The sequence below is a fragment of the Thalassophryne amazonica genome, chromosome 6 (genome assembly GCF_902500255.1).
Source record: "Thalassophryne amazonica chromosome 6, fThaAma1.1, whole genome shotgun sequence".
Classification (NCBI taxonomy): Eukaryota; Metazoa; Chordata; class Actinopteri; order Batrachoidiformes; family Batrachoididae; genus Thalassophryne; species Thalassophryne amazonica.
The window spans coordinates 56200744-56228736 of record NC_047108.1 but is presented as its reverse complement, the minus strand read 5'-3'; the positions used below and the strand labels follow the sequence as shown (position 1 = coordinate 56228736).

Below are 27993 nucleotides of genomic sequence, written 5' to 3'. Positions count from 1 at the left end.
AAGTGGGAGCACCCAGTGAGAACCTGCGTGAACATACAAAACACCACACAGAACCAGGTGGAAGTGATCCCACAACCTTCTTGCTGTAAGGCCACCATGCTACCCACAGCTATAGAAATGAACAGATAAACATTTGTTGCGGTTATGTACACATACTCTATGTGGAAGAAAGACGTAATAACACAACTGACTGCAGCTGCTCTAAAAAAGTAAATAAATAAATCTGCAAAGCAGAATGCACTTCTGTAAAACATTTCACATTACATTGAATGTGCTCCATCTACATGCATTAATATGTTTACTTGGTTACTTATTTCTTTACACTTGGTTTAACAGGACAGCGTTTTGCAGATGTTCCATGCTTTATTGATACTGCTTTAAATGTTTTCTGTTGTTTCAAAATCAACATGATTATTAATTATACATTAGCATGCAAAATCGACTGACATTAGAGGGATTTGATTTTTCCGATACTCAGATTACAGATCGGTCAGATTTGCCTTTTTGTAGCTAGCCCATCGCTAATGTTAATGTATGCATGACCTTTCTCATACTGAAACAGGAAATAGGAGTCTGGTTTCTACAGATCAACATCATATAGTTAAAATTGGTATGGTTAGGTACTGCTAGATTGAACGATTGTGTCAAAATAGGAGTTACTTATTGAGACCTGGATAAAGCATGCTATACTTGCACTATGTGCTATGCTTCTTTGGCTATGCTCAAGCATGTAGGTGCCTCCATGGTAAGAATGTTAGCAACTGGAATAGGGGGGATGTCTCCACTATATATAGTAGCTTATAATATTTGAGTTTACTCAGTTTAAATAAGTATTACATCAGATGAGTATAAGATAGTGATACAAAGAAGCACTCAGGTAGTGATCCAGTGAGTTGCTGATTTGTGAACAACCTCCTCTATCAGCTGAGCCACAGATGTACAGCTTACTGAAGCAGACCAAATGGTACACTCACAGCCAGGTACACCCCACATAGAGAGGAATGTCTCCACAGTGGCTGTATGCTTCAGTTTTTAAGTGTTTATTCACATATTGATGTTACAAAAACCATCATAATTTTAATTACAGCACACAATAATCTGAAAGTGGTATATGTGCTTATTTTTCTCTTAACAAGATAGACTAGTGTATAGAGAATTGATGATGCAACAAATTTAAGCAATTTACACAATGATACAAGGTCTATTAGAAAAGTATCCGACCTTATTATTTTATTCAAAAAACCATATGGATTTGAATCACGTGTGACTGCGTCAGCCAAGCTTGAACCTTTGTGCGCATGCGTGAGTTTTTTCACGCCTGTCGGTTGCGTCATTCGCCTGTGAGCAGGCTTTGAGTGAGGAGTGGTCCACCCCTCTCATCGTTTTTTTCATTGTTTAGGAATGGCTCAGAGGACTGCCCGCTTTGCTTGATCAAATTTTTCAGAACTGTGAGGGACATCAAAGTGGACACCATTCGAGAAATTCAAATGGTTTTTGGTGAAAATTTTATGGGCTTCAAAGAGATTATGAAGTGTTATTGTCGCTTTAAGGACGGCCCAGAGCGACTGGTGGTGCGCCGCGCTCCGAAGCCGCCATCGACAGGCTGAGCGACCATTTCATTTCTAAACGGATGGCTGTATGGATCCGTGACCATCGTGTGCAATTTCTCTGGTTATCAAAGGAACACCTCCGTTTCGGAGTGTTAGAGGACAAGTTGGGACATGCCCAGCTCTCCACAATTTCTCTTATACTCACTCGACTGGTAAGCACTGAAAGCCGAGATAGGCATGTCCCAACTTGTCAACACGCTACTTTATTTGGTCTGTATTTAGCTGCATTCAAAAGATATCCATAACACTATCTTGAAATATTTGTTTTAATTACTTATGAGTACATAAATCCAAACAAGGAAATCAGTTACATCATATTAAATAAATAAATATTTGTTTAAATTCTACCAAATTCTTTGGTTTTACAGTCAGGACCAACCATTTGTTTGCAGCTCAGAACAGTTCTGCATTGTGACAGACATGGTGATGAAATGACACCAGCACATGTGGATTGTGCATTTTCAAGTGTCCGAGTATTGCCTTGTTTCTTGCTTAAGCGACCTTGTTTTCTGCTTAAAACTGACTTTAGAATGATTTAAGAGGTTTTACCTTGTCATCTGATGGTTAATAATCCCATTAATCCATTTGATGGCTTTGGGTGAAGCGACTCTGTCTCAGACAAGCGTCTGAGCTCCGAAATGACACACGTGTAGTGGAGGCAGGGTGGGCCAGTTTTTAGGGGGGGGGAGCATTTGGTCGGTGACAGCGTAGAGCTGATTTCACTCTATAAAATAATGTTTTTTAACTCTGTTTAGACTGGGATCAAATGTTATCCCAGCAGAGTAAATTTTACTCAGCAAAATTTACTGTGCATAAGCATACAAAACAGCAAATGTCAGCTCTCCCCAGTTTCTCCATGATTGAAGCCATACACATGCATCCACACACACACAGACGACTTGGCTTTTAATATATGGATGGCTGAGATGAAAAAATTAAGAACAACAGTGGTTATTGTTGTGACCTGACCTTTGCTCTGACCTTTTAATCTCTCCTCTAGGTATTACTCTGATATATCCCGTATGCCAGCCATCAGTGATCAGGACATGAGTGCCTACTTAGCAGAGCAGTCCCGCCTGCACCTGAGCCAGTTCAACAGCATGTCTGCATTGCACGAGATCTACTCCTATATCATCAAATACAAAGATGAGGTGAGATCTCACTGTCTTCCTTTTTTTTTTTTTTTTTACAGCAGAAGCATGTGCAGCATCATTTCCAATATTACTTGTTTTGACTCCATGAAGTTCTTTTAATTCAATTCTAGCAATAATAGTCCATATCTACACAGGTTGGAAGGTATGATTAAAATGCACATTCAAATGCAAGTTAATTATAATGCTAATGGGAGTTTTTGTTTTTCCCAAATATCTGCTGGTTGGTTTAACATTGCATTTAAGTGAAACCCAGGAGTGAACACATTTCATTTGTTCATTGCTCAGCTATATGTTGATGCACACACAAGGATTCACTGAGAAAAATCCATGAGAAGCAAAGGGCCAATCCTTGATGGAAATTAAGGATGTGCATGTTTTATTGCTGAATATGAGCATGTGTGGATGACTGTGAAGGAAAGAGACAAGCTGCATGTTAAATGTCCTCTTTTAAGTGGACTGAAAATGGAGCTTCATATCTGCACACAAGAATGACCACTGTACATTTTACTTTTCCTTCAGAGCTCTCCTCATTCCACATTTACCAACTGTATTCATTCCTCCTCTCCCCTTCCTTCCATTTTCTTATTTCTTTTGTCCATTCCAGCCTCACAGTTTTACCTTGTGGCTCCTGATGGACATCCACGTTGTCTCTCCTTTTCTCAGTGTTAGCGTTCCTTTTGTTGTTGTTTTGTGGTGACAGACAAAGCACAATGTCCTCTTTCCCTTTTCTCCTTCCATCCCTCTATTCATACAGTATTACAGCAGCTATGCCAGCTGGTTTCAGCTGGCACCATTCAAACAAAATGCTCCCCTTCATTACAGCCTATTATCCAGATGTAGACAGCTGCATGCTCCCTGTTGCTGTGATGTGTGACCTTACATGTGTGCAGACACCATTAAGAGAACCATACACCACAAAGACAAAAACACACATAAATACAGAGCCATGCATGTAAAATACACGTGCTGCACCCCAATTCGATCAGTAGCTTTCTGCCTCTAATAACATATAATGACACAGACCCACATCCACACTTCAAATGGCCATTAGCAAGCCATTATAAACACGTTTCATTTCACAGAGCCACACATCTGCCCCTCCAAACCTCTCACATTCAAAGTGCAGTTTAGGATATAACTGACAAGCTGAGCTGCTTTTCTGCTGAGTAGCACAGTGTTAGTTTTAGGACAGTGTTGTCCTGGTGGCCAGGCCCAGGAAGGTGAGCCACTTTCATACTAGGGTTGTTTTACAATCAGGGTACATGACTGGATTTTAAAGATAAAGTATGGTTTCATGACAAGGTGGAAATGACCAACAAAGTTTACTTTGCCATAGGTGGATAAGTACTACTGGTCTATCAGTAGCAATGGTAATTTGATTTGATATTCCCATTTGATTACCAGCAGAACTCTAATTATACCAGTTTTTACCAAAATATCTGTCATTTCCATGATATCTAATTTTGATGGATTGCCAGAACTATTATTTATTGAGTAGGTAACCACTAAATGGACTAATTTCCCTATCAAAGCCTACTATAAAACAATCTAACTCACAGGATCAATGCCGAGAAGGGAAATGACTTGAAACAGGCATTCAAAAAATGAAATATCTTGTCTGTCATAAATGTCCTCTCTGGAAACAGAGTGCATTTCAAACTCAAGCATCAGTGTTATGTGAATAATAATCTTTTCTTTGAAATAGGTAATCACTATCTGTGATGCCACAAAAGGATTTGCGCCTAATTTAATATTGGGGTGTAACTCTTTGTCTGTAGGAAAGTGTCCTGTCTGGAAATTCTTATAGTCCATCATTATTTGAGAATGCAGAAACACAATAGCAGTTGTATGCTCTGATACATACTTATCATCAACTGTCTTTAGTAGATAGTCTATATGGCTAGATTGCACTAACCTCAGTCTGTATACTTTACACAACAATTATCTTAGTCAAGAAAAGTCCTCTCCAAATACTATAGCAGGTCAAAACTCAGGGCTTGAAATAGTACGTGCATGTGCTAGTTTGTGCACATATTATTTGAGCGGTGCACGTAATTTTATACTGCACTTGCAATGGTGCAAGTAACTTTATCCAAGTTTTATCAACTATAAGCACCAGTAGAATGAGCCAATAAAGGAATAAATAAGGAAAAAAAGAATTTCCATTATGTTGTCTTTGTCTTCCCTGCATTTTATGACTCACACACACGGAGCGAGTTGCTGTGCTCTATTTACTGTGTTCGCGCGTGCACATGTAAACAAAGAAAAGAAAAAAAAATGGCTGCGGTTCCTCTCTCTCTCTCCCCCTCAAACTCTGTCATCATTGTGTTATAAACCAGTCACCATTTGTTTTATTATACATCTGTGTAGTTAATAAAATTATCTTCACGGACAATTAGTTCATGCGCACGTGAAAAAAAAAAAAACTGGCTGCCGCCGAGCCTCCTTTATGGAACCCGGGAGAGGTCACTTAAAGTGACATCTGCAAAACTTAAAGTTTTTTCTGGCCATGACAATTTGTGCACACCTTTTCCTTTAATTAAGCACACAAATTAATAAAACATGCTCTCAAATTAAGAAAATGTGCACACGTTTTTCTGGCCGTGATAATTAGTGCGCACATTTTCCTTTAACTGAGTCCTCGAATTAATAAAACGTGCGCTCGTTTCCTTTGTTCAAATGAAGTCCATAATATGACCTAAATTGTCATCCTCACGACGGGGAGATGTGCTTAAACTTCCAGATGATGCCATGCTGGGCAGCTGGAGTTCTCTGTATGTCCTTGTGCACCCAAACCGTGATATACTCTGACCAGATCCATTTGTAATGGGGAAATGTATTACACTGTCTGCTGGTTTGTTGACTAATAGCCAACATTTGTGTCAAGACAATATTGAGTGCACGTTTCACAATTTGTGGCCACAGTTAAGTAGATCGGGCCCTTGTTTCAGAGTCAGAGCTCTATTGAGCCAAGTATTCCTTTAACTTTAACTAGTAATGACTTCATGACTTTCTTTGCTAATAAAATTTTAACTATTAGAGAAAAAATTACTCATAACCATCCCAAAGACATATCGTTCTCTTTGGCTGCTTTCAGTGATGCCGGTATTTGGTTAGACTCTTTCTCTCCGATTGTTCTGTCTCAGTTATTTTCATTAGTTACTTCCTCCAAATCATCAACATGTCTATTAGACCCCATTCCTACCAGGCTGCTCAAGGAAGCCCTACCATTAATTAATGCTTCGATCTTAAATATGATCAATCTATCTTAGGAGTTGGCTATGTACCACAGGCTTTTAAGGTGGCAGTAATTAAACCATTACTTAAAAAGCCATCACTTGACCCAGCTATCTTAGCTAATTATAGGCCAATCTCCAACCTTCCTTTTCTCTCAAAAATTCTTGAAAGGGTAGTTGTAAAACAGCTAACTGATCATCTGCAGAGGAATGGTCTGTTTGAAGAGTTTTCAGTCAGGGTTTAGAATTCATCATAGTACAGAAACAGCATTAGTGAAGGTTACAAATGATCTTCTTATGGCCTCAGACAGTGGACTTATCTCTGTGCTGTTCTGTTAGACCTCAGTGCTGCTTTTGATACTGTTGACCATAAAATTTTATTACAGAGATTAGAGCATGCCATAGTTATTAAAGGCACTGCGCTGCGATGGTTGAATCATATTTATCTAATAGATTACAATTTGTTCATGTAAATGGGGAATCTTCTTCACAGACTAAGGTTAATTATGGAGTTCCACAAGGTTCTGTGCTAGGACCAATTTTATTCACTTTATACATGCTTCCCTTAGGCAGTATTATTAGACAGCATTGCTTAAATTTTCATTTTACGCAGATGATACCCAGCTTTATCTATCCATGAAGCCAGAGGACACACACCAATTAGCTAACTGCAGGATTGTCTTACAGACATAAGACATGGATGACCTCTAATTTCCTGCTTTTAAACTCAGATAAAACTGAAGTTATTGTACTTGGCCCCACAAATCTAGAAACATGGTGTCTAACCAGATCCTTACTCTGGATGGCATTACCCTGACCTCTAGTAATACTGTGAGAAATCTTGGAGTCATTTTTGATCAGGATATGTCATTCAATGTGCATATTAAACAAAATATGTAGACTGCTTTTTTGCATTTACGCAATATCTCTAAAATTAGAAAGGTCTTGTCTCAAAGTGATGCTGAAAAACTAATTCATGCATTTATTTCCTCTAGGCTGGACTACTGTAATTCATTATTATCAGGTTGTCCTAAAAGTTCCCTGAAAAGCCTTCAGTTAATTCAAAATGCTGCAGCTAGAGTACTGACAGGGACTAGAAGGAGAGAGCATATCTCACCAATATTGGCCTCTCTTCATTGGCTTCCTGTTAATTCTAGAATAGAATTTAAAATTCTTCTTCTTACTTATAAGGTTTTGAATAATCAGGTCCCATCTTATCTTAGGGACCTCATTGTACCATATCACCCCAATAGAGCGCTTCGCTCTCAGACTGCAGGCTTATTTGTAGTTCCTAGGGTTTGTAAGAGTAGAATGGGAGGCAGAGCCTTCAGCTTTCAGGCTCCTCTCCTCTGGAACCAGCTCCCAATTCGGATCAGGGAGACAGACACCCTCTCTACTTTTAAGATTAGGCCTAAAACTTTCCTTTTTGCTAAAGCTTATAGTTAGGGCTGGATCAGGTGACCCTGAACCATCCCTTAGTTATGCTGCTATAGACTTAGACTGCTGGGGGGTTCCCATGATGCACTGAGTGTTTCTTTCTCTTTTTGCTCTGTATGCGCCACTCTGCATTTAATCATTAGTGATTGATCTCTGCTCCCCTCCACAGCATGTCTTTTTCCTGGTTCTCTCCCTCAGCCCCAACCAGTCCCAGCAGAAGACTGCCCCTCCCTGAGCCTGGTTCTGCTGGAGGTTTCTTCCTGTTAAAAGGGAGTTTTTTCCTTCCCACTGTCGCCAAGTGCTTGCTTACAGGGGGGTCGTTTTGACCGTTGGGGTTTTTCCGTAATTATTGTATGGCTTTGCCTTACAATATAAAGCGCCTTGGGGCAACTGTTTGTTGTGATTTGGCGCTATATAAATAAAATTGATTTGATTTGATTTGTTTTACTCAAACAATGCTTAAAACGAGCGCACAGTATCATAAAATGTGCGCACAATATGATAAAACGTGCCCACAATATAATAAAATGAGCGCACAATATAATAAAACGTGTGCACATTCTCTCCACATGCAAAATATTTTGCGATGACACTTCCAGGGCTCCATAGTTCCTCACTCTCTCAGTCACTATTTGTTTTACGATACATCTGTGTAGTTAATAAATAAAATATCCTTCACGGGCGATTCGTCTGCGCGCGCGTGTGGGGAAAAAAAAAAATATCTGCCACTGCTGCTGCTGCTGCTCTCCCCTCAAATTCTCCCCAGAGAGGAAGACTCTGACACATCAGAGGAGGAGCTTTAAGGTTGATATAAGACTGACTTTTGGTTGTGCAAGTAACTTTTTGTGGTGCAAGTAATATTTTTGTCACTAGCACCAGTGCAAGTAGGTTAAAAAATGTATTTCAACTCCTGTATCTGTGAGCTCATATATGCAAACATATAATAGGTCTGAAACTTTAAACATTTAAGTACCCAATCAGCAGTTAGATATGGATGAATAACATGACCAAAGCAACCACCAGTAGGCCTCTACTGGTGGTTGGCTCTCACTGCGGTATTGTATCACTTCCTGTTCCGGAGCACAGCGGTGTTTTGCTGTATCTGTTAGCTGTTTAATCTGCGCAGTTAGATTGATCTAGTTAACTAGATAACGATTTGTTTCACAGTGTAATCTTCACGTGCCTTAACTAAAGCACTCCCTCTGCTGAATCACCTCTAAATTATTTACACATGTTCACTTGTGTGTTTTTTAGGAATCCGCTAGCTTAGTGCAGCTACTAGCTCTTAGCCGGTTTAGCATGGCGGCTTCTCCTGTCTCTCCCGCACTTTTCTGCTCTGGGTGTGAAATGTTTAGTTATTCCTCGGCCTCCTTTAGCAGTAATGGTACTTGTAATAAGTGTAGCTTATTCGTAGCTTTGGAGGCCAGGCTGGGCGAATTGGAGACTCGGCTCCGCACCGTGGAAAATTCTACAGCTAGCCAGGCCCCTGTAGTCGGTGCGGACCAAGGTAGCTTAGCCGCCATTAGTTCCCCTCCGGCAGATCCTGAGCTGCCGGGAAAGCAGGCCGACTGGGTGACTGTGAGGAGGAAGCGTAGTCCTAAACAGAAGCCCCGTGTACACCGCCAACCCGTTCACATTTCTAACCGTTTTTCCCCACTCGGCGACACACCCACTGAGGATCAAACTCTGGTTATTGGCGACTCTGTTTTGAGAAATGTGAAGTTAGCGACACCAGCAACCATAGTCAATTGTCTTCCGGGGCCAGAGCAGGCGACATTGAAGGAAATTTGAAACTGCTGTCTAAGGCTAAGCGTAAATTTGATAAGATTGTAATTCACGTCGGCAGTAATGACACCCGGTTACGCCAATCGGAGGTCACTAAAATTAACATTGAATCGGTGTGTAACTTTGCAAAAACAATGTCGGACTCTGTAGTTTTCTCTGGGCCCCTCCCCAATCAGACCGGGAGTGACATGTTTAGCCGCATGTTCTCCTTGAATTGGTGGCTGTCTGAGTGGTGTCCAAAAAATGAGGTGGGCTTCATAGATAATTGGCAAAGCTTCTGGGGAAAACCTGGTCTTGTTAGGAGAGACGGCATCCATCCCACTTTGGATGGAGCAGCTCTCATTTCTAGAAATCTGGCCAATTTTCTTAAATCCTCCAAACCGTGACTATCCAGGGTTGGGACCAGGAAGCAGAGTTGTAGTCTTACACACCTCTCTGCAGCTTCTCTCCCCCTGCCATCCCCTCATTACCCCATCCCCGTAGAGACGGTGCCTGCTCCCAGACCACCAACAACCAGCAAAAATCTATTTAAGCATAAAATTCAAAAAGAAAAAATAATATAGCACCTTCAACTGCACCACAGACTAAAACAGTTAAATGTGGTCTATTAAACATTAGGTCTCTCTCTTCTAAGTCCCTGTTGGTAAATGATATAATAATTGATCAACATATTGATTTATTCTGCCTTACAGAAACCTGGTTACAGCAGGATGAATATGTTAGTTTAAATGAGTCAACACCCCCGAGTCACACTAACTGCCAGAACGCTTGTAGCACGGGCCGAGGTGGAGGATTAGCAGCAATCTTCCATTCCAGCTTATTAATTAATCAAAAACACAGACAGAGCTTTAATTCATTTGAAAGCTTGACTCTTAGTCTTCTCCATCCAAATTGGAAGTCCCAAAAACCAGTTTTATTTGTTGTTATCTATCGTCCTCCTGGTCGTTACTGTGAGTTTCTCTGTGAATTTTCAGACCTTCTGTCTGACTTAGTGCTTAGCTCAGATAAGATAATTATAGTGGGCGATTTTAACATCCACACAGATGCTGAGAATGACAGCCTCAACACTGCATTTAATCTATTATTAGACTCAATGGCTTTGCTCAAAATGTAAATGAGTCCACCCACCACTTTAATCATATCTTAGATCTTGTTCTGACTTATGGTATGGAAATTGAAGACTTAACAGTATTCCCTGAAAACTCCCTTCTGTCTGATCATTTCTTAATAACATTTACATTTACTCTGATGGACTACCCAGCAGTGGGGAATAAGTTTCATTACACTAGAAGTCTTTCAGAAAGCGCTGTAACTAGGTTTAAGGATATGATTCCTTCTTTATGTTCTCTAATGCCATATACCAACACAGTGCAGAGTAGCTACCTAAACTCTGTAAGTGAGATAGAGTATCTCGTCAATAGTTTTACATCCTCATTGAAGACAACTTTGGATGCTGTATCTCCTCTGAAAAAGAGAGCTTTAAATCAGAAGTGCCTGACTCCGTGGTATAACTCACAAACTCGCAGCTTAAAGCAGATAACCTGTAAGTTGGAGAGGAAATGGCGTCTCACTAATTGAGAAGATCTTCACTTAGCCTGGAAAAAGAGTCTGTTGCTGTATAAAAAAGCCCTCCGTAAAGCTAGGACATCTTACTACTCATCACTAATTGAAGAAAATAAGAACAACCCCAGGTTTCTTTTCAGCACTGTAGCCAGGCTGACAAAGAGTCAGAGCTCTATTGAGCCGAGTATTCCTTTAACTTTAACTAGTAATGACTTCATGACTTTCTTTGCTAATAAAATTCTAACTATAAAAGTTCCCTGAAAAGCCTTCAGTTAATTCAAAATGCTGCAGCTGGAGTACTAACGGGGACTAGAAGGAGAGAGCATATCTCACCCATATTGGCCTCTCTTCATTGGCTTCCTGTTAATTCTAGAATAGAATTTAAAATTCTTCTTCTTACTTATAAGGTTTTGAATAATCAGGTCCCATCTTATCTTAGGGACCTCATAGTACCATATCACCCCAATAGAGCGCTTCGCTCTCAGACTGCAGGCTTACTCGTAGTTCCTAGGGTTTGTAAGAGTAGAATGGGAGGCAGAGCCTTCAGCTTTCAGGCTCCTCTCCTGTGGAACCAGCTCCCAATTCGGATCAGGGAGACAGACACCCTCTCTACTTTTAAGATTAGGCTTAAAACTTTCCTTTTTGCTAAAGCTTATAGTTAGGGCTGGATCAGGTGATCCTGAACCATCCCTTAGTTATGCTGCTATAGACTTAGACTGCTGGGGGTTCCCATGATGCACTGAGTGTTTCTTTCTCTTTTTGCTCTGTATGCACCACTCTGCATTAGTCATTAGTGATTGATCTCTGCTCCCCTCCACAGCATGTCTTTTTCCTGGTTCTCTCCCTCAGCCCCAACCAGTCCCAGCAGAAGACTGCCCCTCCCTGAGCCTGGTTCTGCTGGAGGTTTCTTCCTGTTAAAAGGGAGTTTTTCCTTCCCACTGTCGCCAAGTGCTTGCTCACAGGGGGTCGTTTTGACCGTTGGGGTTTTTACATAATTATTGTATGGCCTTGCCTTACAATATAAAGTGCCTTGGGGCAACTGTTTGTTGTGATTTGGCGCTATATAAATAAAATTGATTGATTGATTGACTTTGTTTTTTTGGTGCCAGTGACACATACTTGTGTACCCTGACTGTGAAACCGCCCAGTAAAGCCATTATGCTATGCTGACTCTAAACCGTTTTTATTGTGATGCATATATTCATAAAAATTATTTAGTGCAGCAGCAGCTTTGCACATTTCACTTGCTGCTTGCTACTATAGAATTGGGTAAACTGTCTACAGCACCTTGTGTTATTTTCCCAGTTTGAAAATGTACTTTATAAACATTTCAGGGTTGGAATCACCCAGTTTTCACCCAGTGGCACAAAATAGCACAAGGCTTTGGGCAAGTCATGGTTTATATTCACAACATAGGCAGTTTTTTAATATGTATGAGTAAGCCTTTTGGATGCTACAACAATATCTTTCATACTTCTGTCTTTTGCATTTACTCAACATCTCCACCACTGCAATAGGTCTAATTGCTTTTGAAGACGGCAAACATATTTACCTGTGGAATGTCTTAAATCACATTTACTGAGTAGTGTGTGGTTTTCATGTTTTACTTATTTATATTTATTGTTTTGTAAGACACCAGCTGTCTGTACTGTTATTTCATGTTCAAAGCTGTGACTTTCAAAACTTTGCATTTTGCATGTCGAGACCTTGGAGTGTACTTCAAAATAAAGCAATATAAAAGAATATAGCCACACAACTCATTGATTACAACACTTTTAATTTGGGGTGTGACCATCGATTTCTGTTTACAAAATCAGCAGCAGTCAGGAAGCTGCACATGAAGCAACATTTACGGCACATATACTGCTTTTCTTTCCACACTCACTGAAAATCATCCATGTTTGTTCTGCTGTGTGGAATAAAAGCCACCAGATTTGTCGTTAGTCTCCTCAGAGCATTCATGCCCTGCTCTGCCTCAGAACTGCAGTGAGTTATTACATAGCGAGTTGAATGTCACATCCTGCTCCCAAGATGATTTGTTCATAGTGTACGAGGGGTGATTGAGAGGTTTTGAGCCTGAGCCAGAAAAGTAGTGCATGGTTCTGCATCTTTTGCATTCTGAGAAACCAGCATTTCTCAACAGTGAGTCAAAATTTTGCACATTCTTGATGATGAATTGTAATTAGCTATGAATTTCTGTGAGAGGTTCAAACCTTTTCCACTCTGAAATCAACTTTATCAGAGAAATTATTTTCAGGATTATTATTGTTATTTTGTTTAAACAGCGGGTATGTCTTAAAATTTAAATAACACTGTCCCATATCCACACAATCCTGTCCAAAGGATCGTGTGGACAAAGTAGTCTTCTTCCTTCTCTCTGCTTCTCTCAAACAGGGCGATCCCATTATGGGTCAGTTGACCATGTATGGTCTGCACTACCTTTGTGGCATTTGACAAATTCTCTGTAAACTAATAAATACTGTGAAGCGACTTACTGGTATATTCATTATTTTATTTTTTAGACAGTGTTAGTTTTCTATAAAAATCTAATACATTTAATTGTAATACAAATGTTTGTTTGTACACAGCAAAATTACCAGTTTAATAACACTGACAGTGTCTATATGGGTCCACACTGAGTCAGTGTAGACCCATATAGACACTGTCAGTGTTAATTTAATGCTGGTGATTTTGCTGTGTAATTTACACAATGTAAACACTTGTTAGAGCTGAGGCCCTGCATCCAACAGGGCATTTAATGACCAATGGTTTTAAAGGGCTGCTACAGTGACCAGAAGTGGATGGTATTAGGTGAGAGGTTTAAGCAGACAGTACTTAAGACTGTTAACTGCTGCCATTAGTTTAAAACAAAAACACTTATCTATGATAACAGAAATTCCAGATTGTTCTTTTCTAACAAAACCTCTTTTAGCAGACCTGACTGATTAAACAGTGAGAAAAGCAAAATTAAAAATGTCATAATTATTGAAAACACATGCATCCCTTTCAAGAATAAAGCTGTTCAATCATTCTTTCATGTTCTATACCTGCTTATTCCAATTAAGGGTTACGGAGGAGGTCAAGCCTTTCTCAGTGGTCATTGGGTGAAAGGCAGAGTGGACCCTGGACAGGCTATCAGTCCATCGCAGGGCTATTTATAGAAAAACATATTCACACTCACTAAGACCTACAGTCAATTTAGGGTTACCAATGCACCTAACCTGCATGTCTTTGGAAGTGAGATGAATCTAGAACACCCAGAGGGAAAACACAGAAACATGGGGAGAACATGCAAACTCCGCACAGAAAAGACCACGTAGGAAGCAATCACAGGACCTTCTTGCTGTGAGGCAGCAGTGCTAACCACTAAGCCACCATGCTTCCCAATATAAAGTTGTTGTTCCACAGAATAAAGATTTAAATCACAAAATCAGTTTACCTTTACCTTGCATGGTAGAGGAAACATAGAGCTATACATGTAGAAGAAAGATATTTCCACCATAGTGGAGATTAAAACTGTCCGTGCTTAAAGTATTTATTTTGTGGCCCTTTAAATGAAAGAATTTTTTGTGATGATGATGTTGATGATGATGATGATGACGATGATGATGATGACGATGCAGTGTGTTCTTCTTCGATATCTGTGTGCAGATCCTGTCAGCGTTACAAAAGGACGAGCAGTCACGCAGACAGCGGCTACGTGGCAAACTAGAGCAGGTCATTGACACCATGTCCCTGACAAGCTGAGGACCGGCCAGTCACATACCTCAGCCAGCGCCCAGCTGCCCAATCAACAAACCGTCGTGGACACCTGCCCGTGACATTTTCACCCTTTGACGTTTGAAATTAATCCCCTCACAAAAACAATAACCGCAGAAAGACTGTGAGGACTCAAACACCCAGCAGCAGCACAACAGATAGACAGTGTTTGCAACTACTGTCCTGGCTGAGTTAGATTTTTATCTTTTTTTGCTGCAACAACAACCCAGCCCTGAACAACCAAATCAAGCCCACCTTCAGCCGACAGGGACCACAGCTCAGGAGGGCATTTATTTTCATCAATGACCTCATCTCATCACATCTCATCTCATTTACAATCCTATGGAAATTAGGTCCTTTGACTGAGTCAGAGCTACAATCAAGACTGGTACACACAGTGGTGACCAAAAACTCTGCCAACTGGACACAATTCACTACTGATAACTGAAATGCTACAAGAAGCTAATACAGAGTAGCATTTCACAGCTAAGGCTAAGCTAACACAAATCCAGGATATTTTATTGTGATACTTGATCCCTGTGTGGAGTCTCCACACGGAGGTCAGGGACACCCTCAGAGCTGGTAGAAATTCAGTATGTTGCTCAAAGACACTTCAGCAGAGTGGACACAGCATTTGCAGGATGAAGGCTTTACCTGCTAAACCACCCTGCTGCCTCCGTGGGGCACCTAGGAGGAAGGACTCTGCAGGGAAAACTCTCCTCCAGCGCTGGCACAATCCCTTGCTGGGTTCACATTCGATCAGCCAGGATTCCACTGTCATCTAACAAAGAACTTTTTCAGTTTCTTGACTTTTCGTTTTATTTGATTTCTGACCACCCCACCTCCGATAACTGCCTACTCTCCTCAGTGCTGTGCCACTTGTGTTACTGCTGAATTTGCACAACAAAGCTAAATCAAAAGAGAGCAGAGGATATATGAATATATATAGATATATAAATACAAACTTTTGAAACAAATGAAGTTGAAAAAATGTTTTCTGTATTATTGTACAAAAATACATTTGAAAAGAGGATTTGATATTTCGAAGGTGATAAGTTAGAAAAACAAAAAGGAAACATTGTTCTGTGCCATTTTTTACTTTGAATGTTGTTTAGTGCAAAGAGACTTGTTTTTGTTTGATGAAATGTGCTTTGATCAAAATCTTATCATGGTTAGTGACTGAAAATGAGAATAGAAAATAGGTAAATGGCAAACACACACATACACACACACACACACACACACACACACATATATATATATATATATATATATATATATATATATATATATATATATATATATATATATATATATATATATATATATATATATATATATATATATATATATACATACATACATAGCTCTAATAGTGGATGTCAGAGTGAACTGACCTGCAATGGTTGAATTTGTTTTATACATACCAAATGCATACGAAAAGATGGTTCAGTTCAGTGATGTTAAAGTGATTTTTAAGCCTTATGTTGTGGTACAAGGCCATTGTTTAAGTTGAATTCTCTACAAAGGATGATCTTACAAAACTTTTGAAAAAACAGTTTTATTAATGTGGGTCACCATCCAAAAATGAAGGCTACTTGTTTTGTAGTCTTATTTTTGACTTGTTTCCCAGTATGCAGTGAAGATGGTATAGCTGAAGTTTTTTTTTTTTTTTTTTACATGAATGTTCTGTATGAAAAGATAATGTAGCTTGATTTAAGTGAGTGTGTTTTTGTTCTTTTTGGTCATAGTTGGAGGCACCTCTTTTTGTTCTGTGGTTTAAAATGTTAAAATGCTTTCTTTCCACTACTTAGTGCTGCTCTGCATCAACAAGCATATTTCCCCCTTTCCATGAGTGTAAAGAGTGTACAAGGCTACTGTTAAGGATATAAAACACAGAAAAACAACTGGGATGTGGAGAAACCAGTGTAGTCTAGAATGTGGCCATCAGTCCAAAAGATGTGCAATTTGACGTAGAACGATTCAGTATCATGACATGGGGGTTGGTCAGAACAGTTATCACTTCCTTTGATGTCAAAGTTAAGGATGTATTAAATGCAACTTTTTAAATAATATGAGTAAAATCAAACTGTTTCCAGTTGTTCAAAAATTGTATCCTCTTATTTGGTGCTTCCTTTCAATTTACTTTGTTATAGTGGGCACATGCATCTTTTACAAGGTGATATCAGTGCTCTAGTTCACTCTGGTACAGATGGGACAGGCATCCCGACATGTCATGAAAGGCCTGGTGTGTTTTGTCCAAATTGTCATTTAATATGATCAATATTATATTTGTCACTTATTGTGTCCTCAGGCACCTCACCCCCTTAGATAGCAGGAAAATGATTCCACAACAGGCCAAAACAATGCAATGTTTTCATTGCAAACACAGCCCTCAGCAGGTCACTTCACTGAACACCATCAATAGGGCAATTGCCTGCTGGTGTGGTTGATATAAGTGAAATCTGCACCCTCTCAGCCCTTTCTGAAATCATTTACAGGCTGCTGATCTAAAATGTAGATGTGATAACATTCACTTTCCTCCACATCCAAACCCTCAGATTTTCAGTGTGAATAATGTTGTCCGAAAATAGTTTTTTGAAAAATCTGTATTTATGCCAGATATTGTTACATTGAGTGATGGACCTTACATTATAAAAGCCTAACATGCTAACATGTCATATACTGTGATATGACTGAGTGAACTCATCACCATTAGCATTTTCTGTAAGATTTCCCATCTCTGTTCAAATGAACCAAGTTGATGTAGCAACATCTGTTATGAATTGCTATTCACACAAATACTGAAAATCCAGCAATTTATGGTAAACCTTAAATGTTGAATCACTTGTTTTTGAGTTGTCATGAATGTTAAGTAAGTTTATAAGGCTGTAGTTGTACTGCAAGTTAAATAGTCAAGTGGTCATTAACGTTGTAGCAGAGCTCTCGTGTCTCACTAATTCGGAGTGAGACTCACGCTTTAAAGCGGTCCTATCAGGTCTCACGCATTTGGCGTGAGACTCAGCGTGTTGTCATGCTCTCATGTTATGCATGACACACTCCAACATTCCAATGCTATGACTTGCAAGACAAGATTCAGCGGAAAATAACTCTTTGAGCGTATCTCAACTTGAGAATTCTGTTGTAGGATATATTCATCAAACGTACGATGTTTTGTTGGTTCCATTTGCTAACTTGTACAGCATTGCAATGCCCAGTAACAACTGCAATTAAATGTCTGTACATAACATCCCTTTAATTTTCACAGTGGCAGAAGTCCATCAATCAACTGGCAACAAAATCACACAAACACAAAAGACCAGCAAAGGATTAAAAAATTAACATAAAAAATCATCAAGTAGACAACAAGTAGTGGAAATAACATTCCATGTGAATAATGTTCAGTCACCACTGTTCAACAAAGGTTTCATAAAAAAAAATACTTAATTGTTAAAGAGCTAGTAGGGGTGTACTGTATAAAACACTTCTTGCCTTGGTTTCATTTGAATGTCTCTCAACAACAACCTCTGCAAACATCCATGATTCTAGAAAATAGTACATTATATTTGAGTTATAAGATGTCTTGGTGAAACCAAATAATTAAAGCTCAGACTGGAATCACCTGAATGATATATTTAATGCAACTGTGAGGCTTGAAGGTTCAGGAAAATTTGCAGAGAAATGCATGAGTGAAACAGCAGGCGACAGCAGGTCAAAGACAAATTCATGCTAGAACATGGAGAATGTCCATGTACAGTTTGGAGATGGTAATTATAGGGGTATAACGATACACAAAAATCACAGTTCGATATGTACCTCGCTTCTGAGGTCACGGTTTGGTTCATTTTGGATACAGTATGGGAACAAAATGCAGAACCTAAATTTACTTTTTAAACCCCCAATTTATTGTAACATTATACACTCAACAAAAATATAAATGCAACACTTTTGGTTTTGCTCCCATTTTGTATGAGATTAACTCAAAGATCTAAAACTTTTTCCACATACACATAATCACCATTTCCCTCAAATATTGTTCACAAACCAGTCTAAATCTGTGATAGTGAGCACTTCTCCTTTGCTGAGATAATCCATCCCACCTGTCAGATCCCGTTATTTTTTTAGATACACGGCACACGCTCACCCTCCGATGAGTGTGTTTGTGTACTAAACCAGCTCTCCGTCTCTGGGGTCCGACCTTCGTGTCTCCACGGGTATTACCCGGCAGGGCTGCACAAAGGCTGTTCAAGCTGGTGGCGAGGAGATTCGTCTAGCCGCTCACTGCCTCCATCCGGACGTCCACCCCGCTGACGCTGATCTCGCACCCCGGTCGAATAGCCTTCTCTGGAACCAGGATACGGACCGGCCACGCCCGTTAACGGCAGCTCTCCTCTTATGGATCAGGGCTCTTGGAATGTTGCTAGATTTTGAATTTAGTGACTCGTACAGCGAGTCCCCAGGATGTGTTAATTTCATTAAAAACCAGACTAACCTTTTAGAGCACTTTTTGATGTTGTACACCCAATAAACTTTAACTTTTACACCTTAAGAAGCATCAATAAATCCAATGTCTAAGCCTTAACACTTTAACTGCATGCTTGGAAATTTATTGCAGGTTTTGCAAGTGCCAACAACATAATCAAAATAGGTTATATGATGATAATTTCACAACAGTAATTCAAGTATAATTAGAATAATAATTGGCAGAGATTTTTGTTTTTAATTCAATAATGCTGTCTGATCTTATTTTGACTGGACTGGATTGACTTCTTAACAATTTTTCTAGGAGTGAGGGAAGGAGGTTTTTGAGGTTAAAGTCCCCAGCTCGATGAACTTGATTTCCTCTTCATCAGCTATTAGTCGTTAGCTGACCACGATCCTTGTGTGATGTTGTAATCCTTCAGGAAATTAATCCACATAAGAGTTTATTCCTTCTTCAATCAACCAAAAGATGATCTAATTCATTCTGGTATGCTGTGATGTTCCTTGAGAGAGAAAACGTTGAAACTTCCCCACTCAGACTTAAGGCCAGTGATTATTCTCCAATGTTCTGCTACTCCGTGACTGGACGGCCTGAGTGGGAGTTGAAAACTCTCTCAAATGATCTCTTATGGCTCCAATCCTCTCACTCCACGATTCCAATTGCTGCTCACAAGATGGTCAAGTCTTGTGATCTCCTCATAGCAGGGGAGAAGTGACAACAGCACCTCTCCCTGGAAGAATAACCCCGTTTCCTGGTGTTTCACAGTTTATATATGTGCTGGACTCTTATCTTCAGATCATCTTGGTTACCATGGGGACGCGGGTGACTCAAAACCTCCTCCCTTCTCCTTCCCTTACTGGAAGCCATCTGCGGCCCTTTGCCAGTAACTTATTTCTCAAGTTCCTCTTTTCTGTTAACACTTCAGCTTTTCTGAGAATTCGTTTTTCTAAATCATGTCTTTAGAATCACATCAATCATATTCAATCATTTCATTACAACTCTCTTTCACATAAAAACAATTCATATGATCATATACAAACATTTTCATTCCTTATTATTCATTTTCATATTTTACCACATCTTAATCATTTGATCAGTTGTTTATCATCAGCTTTTCTGGCCTTGTTGCAACGTCACTTCACTTCCTCTTTCTCTCTGACTGCACTCTTTATGAAAAACAACTTCTTCACTTCCTTTTTTCTCTAACTCTGCACTCTTTATGAAAAACAACTCATATAATCATTCATTTCACTTATTTGTAACATACTTTTTCTAATCAACTCAATTTTTAACACATTAATACTTCATTTGATCATACTTGTTATGTTAGAATCATTCTTAGACATATTCTATCGTCTTCACCACTGAGTTCATTCCATGGGCCTCCCCATTTGTAATGGAAAATCCGGTATGACCTCACTTACTCCGGGAAAGTACCAAACACTGTCCAGTTTAATCCAACAGCATGTATATTAATCCAATGGCACGTACTATATTCCAAGATGAAAACAAGCTGAAAGCAAGCTTGAAGTCATCTTTCCTGACACACCTCAGAGGTGTGCCATATCAAGATGCTGATTAGACACCATGATTAGTGCACAGGTGTGCCTTAGACTGTCCACAATAAAAGGCCACTCTGAAAGGTGCAGTTTTGTTTTATTGGGGGGGGGGGGATACCAGTCAGTAACTGGTGTGACCACCATTTGCCTCATGTAGTGCAACACATCTCCTTCGCATAGAGTTGATCAGGTTGTCAATTGTGGCCTGTGGAATGTTGGTCCACTCCTCTTCAATGGCTGTGCGAAGTTGCTGGATATTGGCAGGAACTGGTACACGCTGTCGTATACGCCGGTCCAGAGCATCCCAAACATGCTCAATGGGTGACATGTCCGGTGAGTATGCCGGCCATGCAAGAACTGGGACATTTTCAGCTTCCAAGAATTCTGTACAGATCCTTGCAACATGGGGCCGTGCATTATCCTGCTGCAACATGAGGTGATGTTCTTGGATGTATGGCACAACAATGGGCCTCAGGATCTCGTCACGGTATCTCTGTGCATTCAAAATGCCATCAATAAAATGCACCTGTGTTCTTCATCCATAACAGACGGCTGCCCATACCATAACCCCACCGCCACCATGGGCCACTCGATCCACAACATTGACATCAGAAAACCGCTCACCCACACGACGCCACACACGCTGTCTGCCATCTGAAGCGCCTTGGGGCAACTGTTTGTTGTGATTTGGCGCTATATAAATAAAATTGAATTAATTGATTGATTGATCTGCCCTGGACAGTGTGGACCAGGATTCATCCGTGAAGAGAACACCTCTCCAATGTGCCAAACGCCAGCGAATGTGAGCATTTGCCCACTCAAGTTGGTTACGACGACGAACTGGAGTGAGGTCGAGACACCGATGAGGACAACGAGCATGCAGATGAGCTTCGCTGAGACGGTTTCTGACAGTTTGTGCAGAAATTCTTTGGTTATGCAAACCGATTGTTTCAGCAGCTGTCCGAGTGGCTGGTCTCAGACGATCTTGGAGGTGAACATGCTGGATGTCGACATCCTGGGCTGGTGTGGTTACACGTGGTCTGTGGTTGTGAGGCTGGTTGGATGTACTGCCAAATTCTCTGAAACGCTTTTGGAGATGGCTTATGGTAGAGAAATGAACATTCAATACACAAGCAACAGCTCTGGTTGACATTCCTGCTGTCAGCATGCCAGTTGCACGCTCCCTCAAATCTTGCGACATCTGTGGCATTGCGCTGTGATAAAACTGCAGCTTTCAGAGTGGCCTTTTATTGTGGGCAGTCTAAGGCACACCTGTGCACTAATCATGGTGTCTAATCAGCATCTTGATATGGCACACCTGTGAGGTGGGATGGATTATCTCAGCAAAGGAGAAGTGCTCACTATCACAGATTTAGACTGGTTTGTGAACAATATTTGAGGGAAATGGTGATATTGTGTATGTGGAAAAAGTTTTAGATCTTTGAGTTCATCTCACACAAAGTGGGAGCAAAACCAAAAGTATTGCATTTATATTTTTGTTGAGTGTACAAACAGGAAAATAAAATAATTGCAAAGTGCTGCCTGGTAATAAGTTAAATAAAATGTTCTCAAATAAACAATAATAATAATAATACATTTTATTTGTATTGCACCTTAGATTTCAAAGAAATCTCAAAGTGCTACAGCAAGGATTTAAAAACAGAATTAAAACAGATTTCAAAAACCATTTCAAACGATAAGATTTCTAAAAGGCCTTTTGAAATAACAATGTCTTTAGGCCTTTTTTAAAAGTCTCCACACTTTATGGGGCCCTCAGGGTCTCTGGGAGGGAGTTCCAGAGCCGAGGGGCCACTGCCTGGAAGGCCCTGTCTCCACCTGTCTGGTGGAGAGTCTGGTCCTAGGTTGGTGAAGGCAGTGTGAGGAGGTGGTGGAGCGGAGAGATCTTGAGGTGGTGTGTGGGGTGAGGAGTTCACTGAGGTAGGCAGGGGCAGTTCCGTGCATGCACTGATAAGTCAGGAGGCAGAGTTTGTACTCTATTCTGTATTTGATGGGCAGCCAGTGGAGGGATCTGAGGACAGGGGTGATGTGGTCAAACTTGCGCCTCCTCGTCAGGACCCGGGCAGCACAGTTCTGGATGTGCTGCAGCTTTTGCAGGTTTTTACCAGGGGTCCCGACGAGGAGGGCATTGCAATAGTCCAACCTGGAGGAGACAAAAGCATGGACCAACCTCTCAGCATCGGGTTGGGAAAGGGAGGGGCGGAGCTTGGCTATGTTTTTGAGGTGATGGAAGGAGAGTTTGCATAGGTGGCGGATGTGGGTGTCAAAGGTGAGATGTGGGTCAAATCTGACTCCAAGGTTGGTGACGGAGGTGGACAGGGGAATGTTGTGGCAGAGAATGGGAATACTGGTGAGGGAGGAGGACTGGGTTTGATGTGGGGTACTGATGAGGATGGCTTGAGTTTTGTCAGTGTTTAGTTTAAGAAAGTTATCAGTCATCCATGCCTCTATCTCCTCCAGGCAAGCCTGAAAGGCAGACGGCAGAGCTGAGGGGAGTGTGGAGTCCATGTTGATGTATAACTGTGTGTGGTCTGCGTAGCAATGTAATGAAATCTTGTGTTTACGGATGATTTGACCAAGGGGGAGCATGTAGATGGTAAAAAGGGTTGGACCAAGGACGGACCCTTGTGGCACTCCACAGCTGATAGTATGGGTTTTGGATTTGGATTGTCCGAGTGTAACACATTCTGTCCTGTTCGTGAGATATGAGCGAAACCAGTTGAGAGTTGTGCCAGTGAGTCCTATTTCAGTGTTGAGGCGGTGGAGCAGGATGGTGTGGTCAATGGTGTCAAAAGCGGCTGATAGATCCAGTAGGAGGAGGAGAGATGGTGAGCCCTGGTCTGCAGTCATGAGAAGGTCGTTCATGATGCGGACCAGGGCTGTTTCTGTGCTATGTGCTGAGGGGAAACCAGACTGAAATATTTCATATAGGTTATGGGTGTGGAGGTGATCATGGAGTTGAACTGATACGACTTTTTCCAGGACTTTGGAAAGGAATGGCAGGTTTGAGACAGGGCGGTAATGAGCCAGGATTTTCAGGTCGAGTGAGGGTTTTTTGAGATGAGGGCGAATAATGGCTGATTTGAGAGCTGGAGGAACCTGACCGGATTTGAGTGACTGGTTAATAATTTCTTTGATTAGAGGACTAATAGCTGTAATGTTTGACTGTAGTAGTGGTGTAGGGAGAGGATCCAATGAACAAGTAGATGTTTTCATGCATTTTCATGCAAACAACAGATATATCAATTGATGCTGTCAATTGATTTCCTGAAATCTGCACTCCTCATGTGATGTGAATTCACACACAGTAAGCTCTTACCTGTGCGTTTTAGTGCGGCACTTTGCTCGGTCAGATCAGTAACAGAACCCCCCCCCCTTCCCCACCGGTTCTCTGTCTTGGCGCAACAAGTCAAAAAAGTCACAGCACCTCAATAACGTCTCATTTACCACAGACTCCATGCGATCCTGGCTGCACACGTGATGAAATCTCAAGAAAAAATTATAAAGTTACTCAGTTCTCTGTGTGGAGCAGGGACACCGTGCACGCATGCTGGATGACGTGCGTGTCAATATTTACGTGTAACACTTAAAGCATTTACAGTACGTATTTAATTAAAAGTTTAAAAAAATCTTTCCATCTTTCTGTGTAAATATCTCGTTACAACGTGGACACCCATGGCTTATAGACAAGTGTGGCTTATTTATATACAATTTGTTTTTCTTTTTAAAATTGATGAGTGCAGCTAATATTCAGGTGCGATCTACAGTCCAGAAATTACGGTAAACACATGCAACGCAAACTCACCCGTGCACAGCTCTGTACCGAACCGAATGTCCCGTACCGAAACGGTTCAATACAAATACATGTATCGTTACACCCTTAATAATTAAATATAGACTTGAATCACAAGGACAGCACAGTGAACAATGATATCCCTCACTGTGGAGAAGTAAATACTAAATACAGTGAACACTTCTACAAAACATGAGTGCCACTGTATAGAAATATAAGCAGCATTAACTGAAATGTGGAAAACACGTTCATTTATCAAATTCTAAATGGTCGCTTGCACCTGTAACAGCCCCTTTGGCACTAAACATATTGCTGCTGTCAAGTGAAAACACCTCCAGTCCATGATAGATCAGAGTGTTCAGGGAAACTTTTCTTGTGAAACTGTGTGTTGGAAATTTCATGTCAGACTGTTGTTGTTTTTGTGTGACAGCTAAAAAAAAAAAATGCATGGCCAAACGTACTGTATGTGATGTAATACTTGAACTGTTGATCTACACAGGGTAAAACATACAGGAAGAATGGAAAGAGCTTCATGCAACTACATCATCACAACTCTGACAGACCACACGTGATTAGCGCTCTGTTCTACTTCTTTAGGTACATCTGTTGTTCAGTGCAGTGTTTAGTTTCTACCACTGCACTGGTGACTAGCTTTGATGTCTTGTAAAGATAATTTTCGTGACATAAAAAGAGGAACAAGCCAGAGTTGACAACATTGTTGTCTAAAAAAAGTTCAGGACGGCCTCTGGTAATTTTTGCTTCAAGATTGCCATTTTACCATTTGTTGGGGGACAGATTAAATGGTTTGTTCAAGGCAAAGTTAAGTGCTTGAAAGGGAGAGATGTTCTTCACTGTCTTGGCAACCTTTTTCCAATACTTCAATATTATGCGTCAATTTCCAAAAGCTAAAAATGTCATTCAAAGGAAGGACACATAAATGGAGATGGCATTAAGTACCGTCTGATGTCAAGCACATGGCCCCTAGTTTACACCCAGTATAAAGCAGTTATCACTCTTACACGTGTGCCTGCATCCTCTAAATGCCAATTTCACATGTGCAGATGTAGGCATGTTGATCTTAAAATGCGGTGCGGTCAGGCTCAATGCTGGTGCATTGATATCATCCATCACCAGAAAGTGTTTTTGTACCTAAAGCTGGGCAGACACTGTACGATATTTTCAATCGTTGTACTTGGCTCCTGCTCAAACTGTGCGACAAAACCACAGGGTGTAAAAGTTCAGAGCGCACGATTTATGTTCTCACACTGTATGGCCCGATGCTCTGATGCGATCTGACTGCTCACATTGTACGTTCAAAAACCACACGTTGGACTCGTGTTTCCAGAAGCAAAACGTAAACAGGAGCTTTTTTCTTTTTCTTTTTTCTTTTTTTTTTCAAACTTTATTTACATTTATTATTTTTACAAAAACTCTCGATGGGAGACATCAAAGTTAAATAAATAAATACAAGACTTTAAATGAGTTGAAGAATAATGGGGAAAAAAGAAACAGAAGCTGCTCTCCCAAAGAGATGATCACTGTTTATGCTCGCTCCGGTGTTTGCACATGCACAGTGCGGGAGACGCTTGTAGAGCTGCTTCAACCGACCAGCTGACCAGAATATCAAACAGGTTTGATTTTCATCCGACCATACGATTGCTGATCGGGAGCTGGTCGTGATAGGTTAAACACAGTTCGTTACTCCATGTATACTATACAATGCAGGATGTGCGATTAAGCTGATAAATCGGCTGAAAAAGGACCAAAACTCGCACAGTGTAAGCCCCGCTTTAGCTAACCAAAACCCAGATCTAAAGTCATGCATTTTCTTGTGTTGGATACAGAGCGCAAGCATCAGAAGCACAATACATATGCAGGTTTACAGTGCACATACACTGTGCTTATCCACACATACCATCACTAGTCACCTGCAGTGGTGTACACTATTGATATGACAGTGTATTATTAACACTGCAGGAAAAGAAGGGGGGAAAAGCAGCATGGGGAAGGCAGAAACCTCATCTCTCTCTCTCTCTCTCTCTCTCTCTCTCTCTCTCTCTCTCTCTCTCTCTCTCTCTCTCTCAAGTTGTTCACCCATTGCAGAATTTTTGCTCCACTTTACATACCGATTTAAAAAATGAGCCAATCAGGCCCAATTTCATAAAGTACCATGCATAATTTGTGCTTTGTATTATTGTTATTTATGACTACACCCATATACAGAAGAGTCCCATGACACAGGTGCCTGTGTGCATGCAGTGCACAAAAATACTCCATTCAGTGTTCGCGATACAACTATGATACTGCGATACTTCTAATATGCTAGCCCCACGCTCCAGCCAAAATCCATCTTGTCTACTCCACTTACATTCATTGACTTATGCTATATTATTATTCATGTTTTGTGGACCACAATGTGTCATGACATTACAACTTTTTGAAGTATGTTTTAAAACTTTCCCAATAGTTCACAATATTCAACAGCACTACTTTTCCACAGATTACACCCATCTGTATGCCCTGATTTTAGCAAAAACATACATTATTGGGTGTTAAATATCTGCAATGGGAGATCAGCTTCAGAGATAGGTGATATTATATCTGTAAAATGCACAACAAAATTGAAATGATAACAGCCCTTAAAAATTATGAGTAAAGCCTAATGCAGTGAGGGACTGACCTTTCTGTTGCATTGCTTCACCTCAGGGAGCTTTGATGGCCACTGTCTGCTGTGCGCTCTAACAGGTTGGCACTAATCCCTTAACTCACAGAAGTCCTTTTATTTGCATCCCTTTCAGTGACAATGTTCCAGTCCAATTTAAAGGAAGTGACAGGTGCCACTGTGATTAGTTGATCATATGTTCAGACTACAAAATGCCCTTGCCTATTGAACATGATAAATCCAACTCCTTTGTACTTACCCTCAGTTTTGCACCCATATTTCCTGTTGCTTAAATAGCAATGTGCACTTAAGACATGCCCCAAATGGTGTTGCACTCTCTTCACAACTTGTTTTCTGTCCACTATCAAGTTTTAAGAAAATATCTCCATGCAAACTGCCGACTTTTTGGCTATTTTGAAAAATGTGTTCAAGCTTTTTCTCAAGTGTAGGGGAAATATACGCTCCACTAGTATGGTAGCCTCTCCTCCGATCCACACAGGAACCAATAACGACATCAACCTCAGTGTTTCCCTCATCCAACACTGTTGATCCCTACAGCAACAGCACTCTGTTTCTCAAAACTTTGGTTCAAATACATTTGAGAAATGGAGTGTAGGATGTAAAATACCTCCATAGAGATTAAAGAGGAAGAAAAAAATCCCTTAGATAGTTTTAATACTTCATGAATCCTGATACCTTTTAAGAGTTTCAGACTTGAAGCTGCAGTGACAGGTTTTGGCTGTTTCATGCTTGTGTAAATATCCTGCTCTTTCCTATTTTGCAGATTTATTACATGTAAATAGACACGCATCAAGGAGAGATTAAACTTTTTTTTTTTTTTTTTTGCTAAATCTGACTTGTCTGATGTTCTTTATTTCCCTCCACCATATAAAAGTTTGAACAAGTTTCAGGCTGACGTGTGCATCACCATAAG

The 27993-nt window shown here is 40.5% G+C and overlaps 1 protein-coding gene and 1 long non-coding RNA gene across 2 annotated transcripts in view; one reads left to right on the top strand and one right to left on the bottom strand.

The window, feature by feature from the left end:
• The window catches only part of LOC117512209 (plexin-A1-like), a 1069160-nt gene extending 1053407 nt beyond the window's left edge, over positions 1 to 15753 (top strand). Inside the window, 2 exon segments of the mRNA XM_034172199.1 lie at positions 2609 to 2761; positions 14437 to 15753. Coding sequence (XP_034028090.1) covers positions 2609 to 2761; positions 14437 to 14532 — 249 coding nt within the window. The 3' untranslated portion in view covers positions 14533 to 15753.
• Positions 351 to 27909, bottom strand: LOC117512210. The gene is made up of 3 exons (XR_004561242.1): positions 27527 to 27909; positions 1012 to 1023; positions 351 to 361 (listed from the first exon to the last, which is right to left on the bottom strand). It is a non-coding gene; the product is annotated as an uncharacterized LOC117512210 (long non-coding RNA).
• Positions 27910 to 27993: the final 84 nt, after the last annotated feature.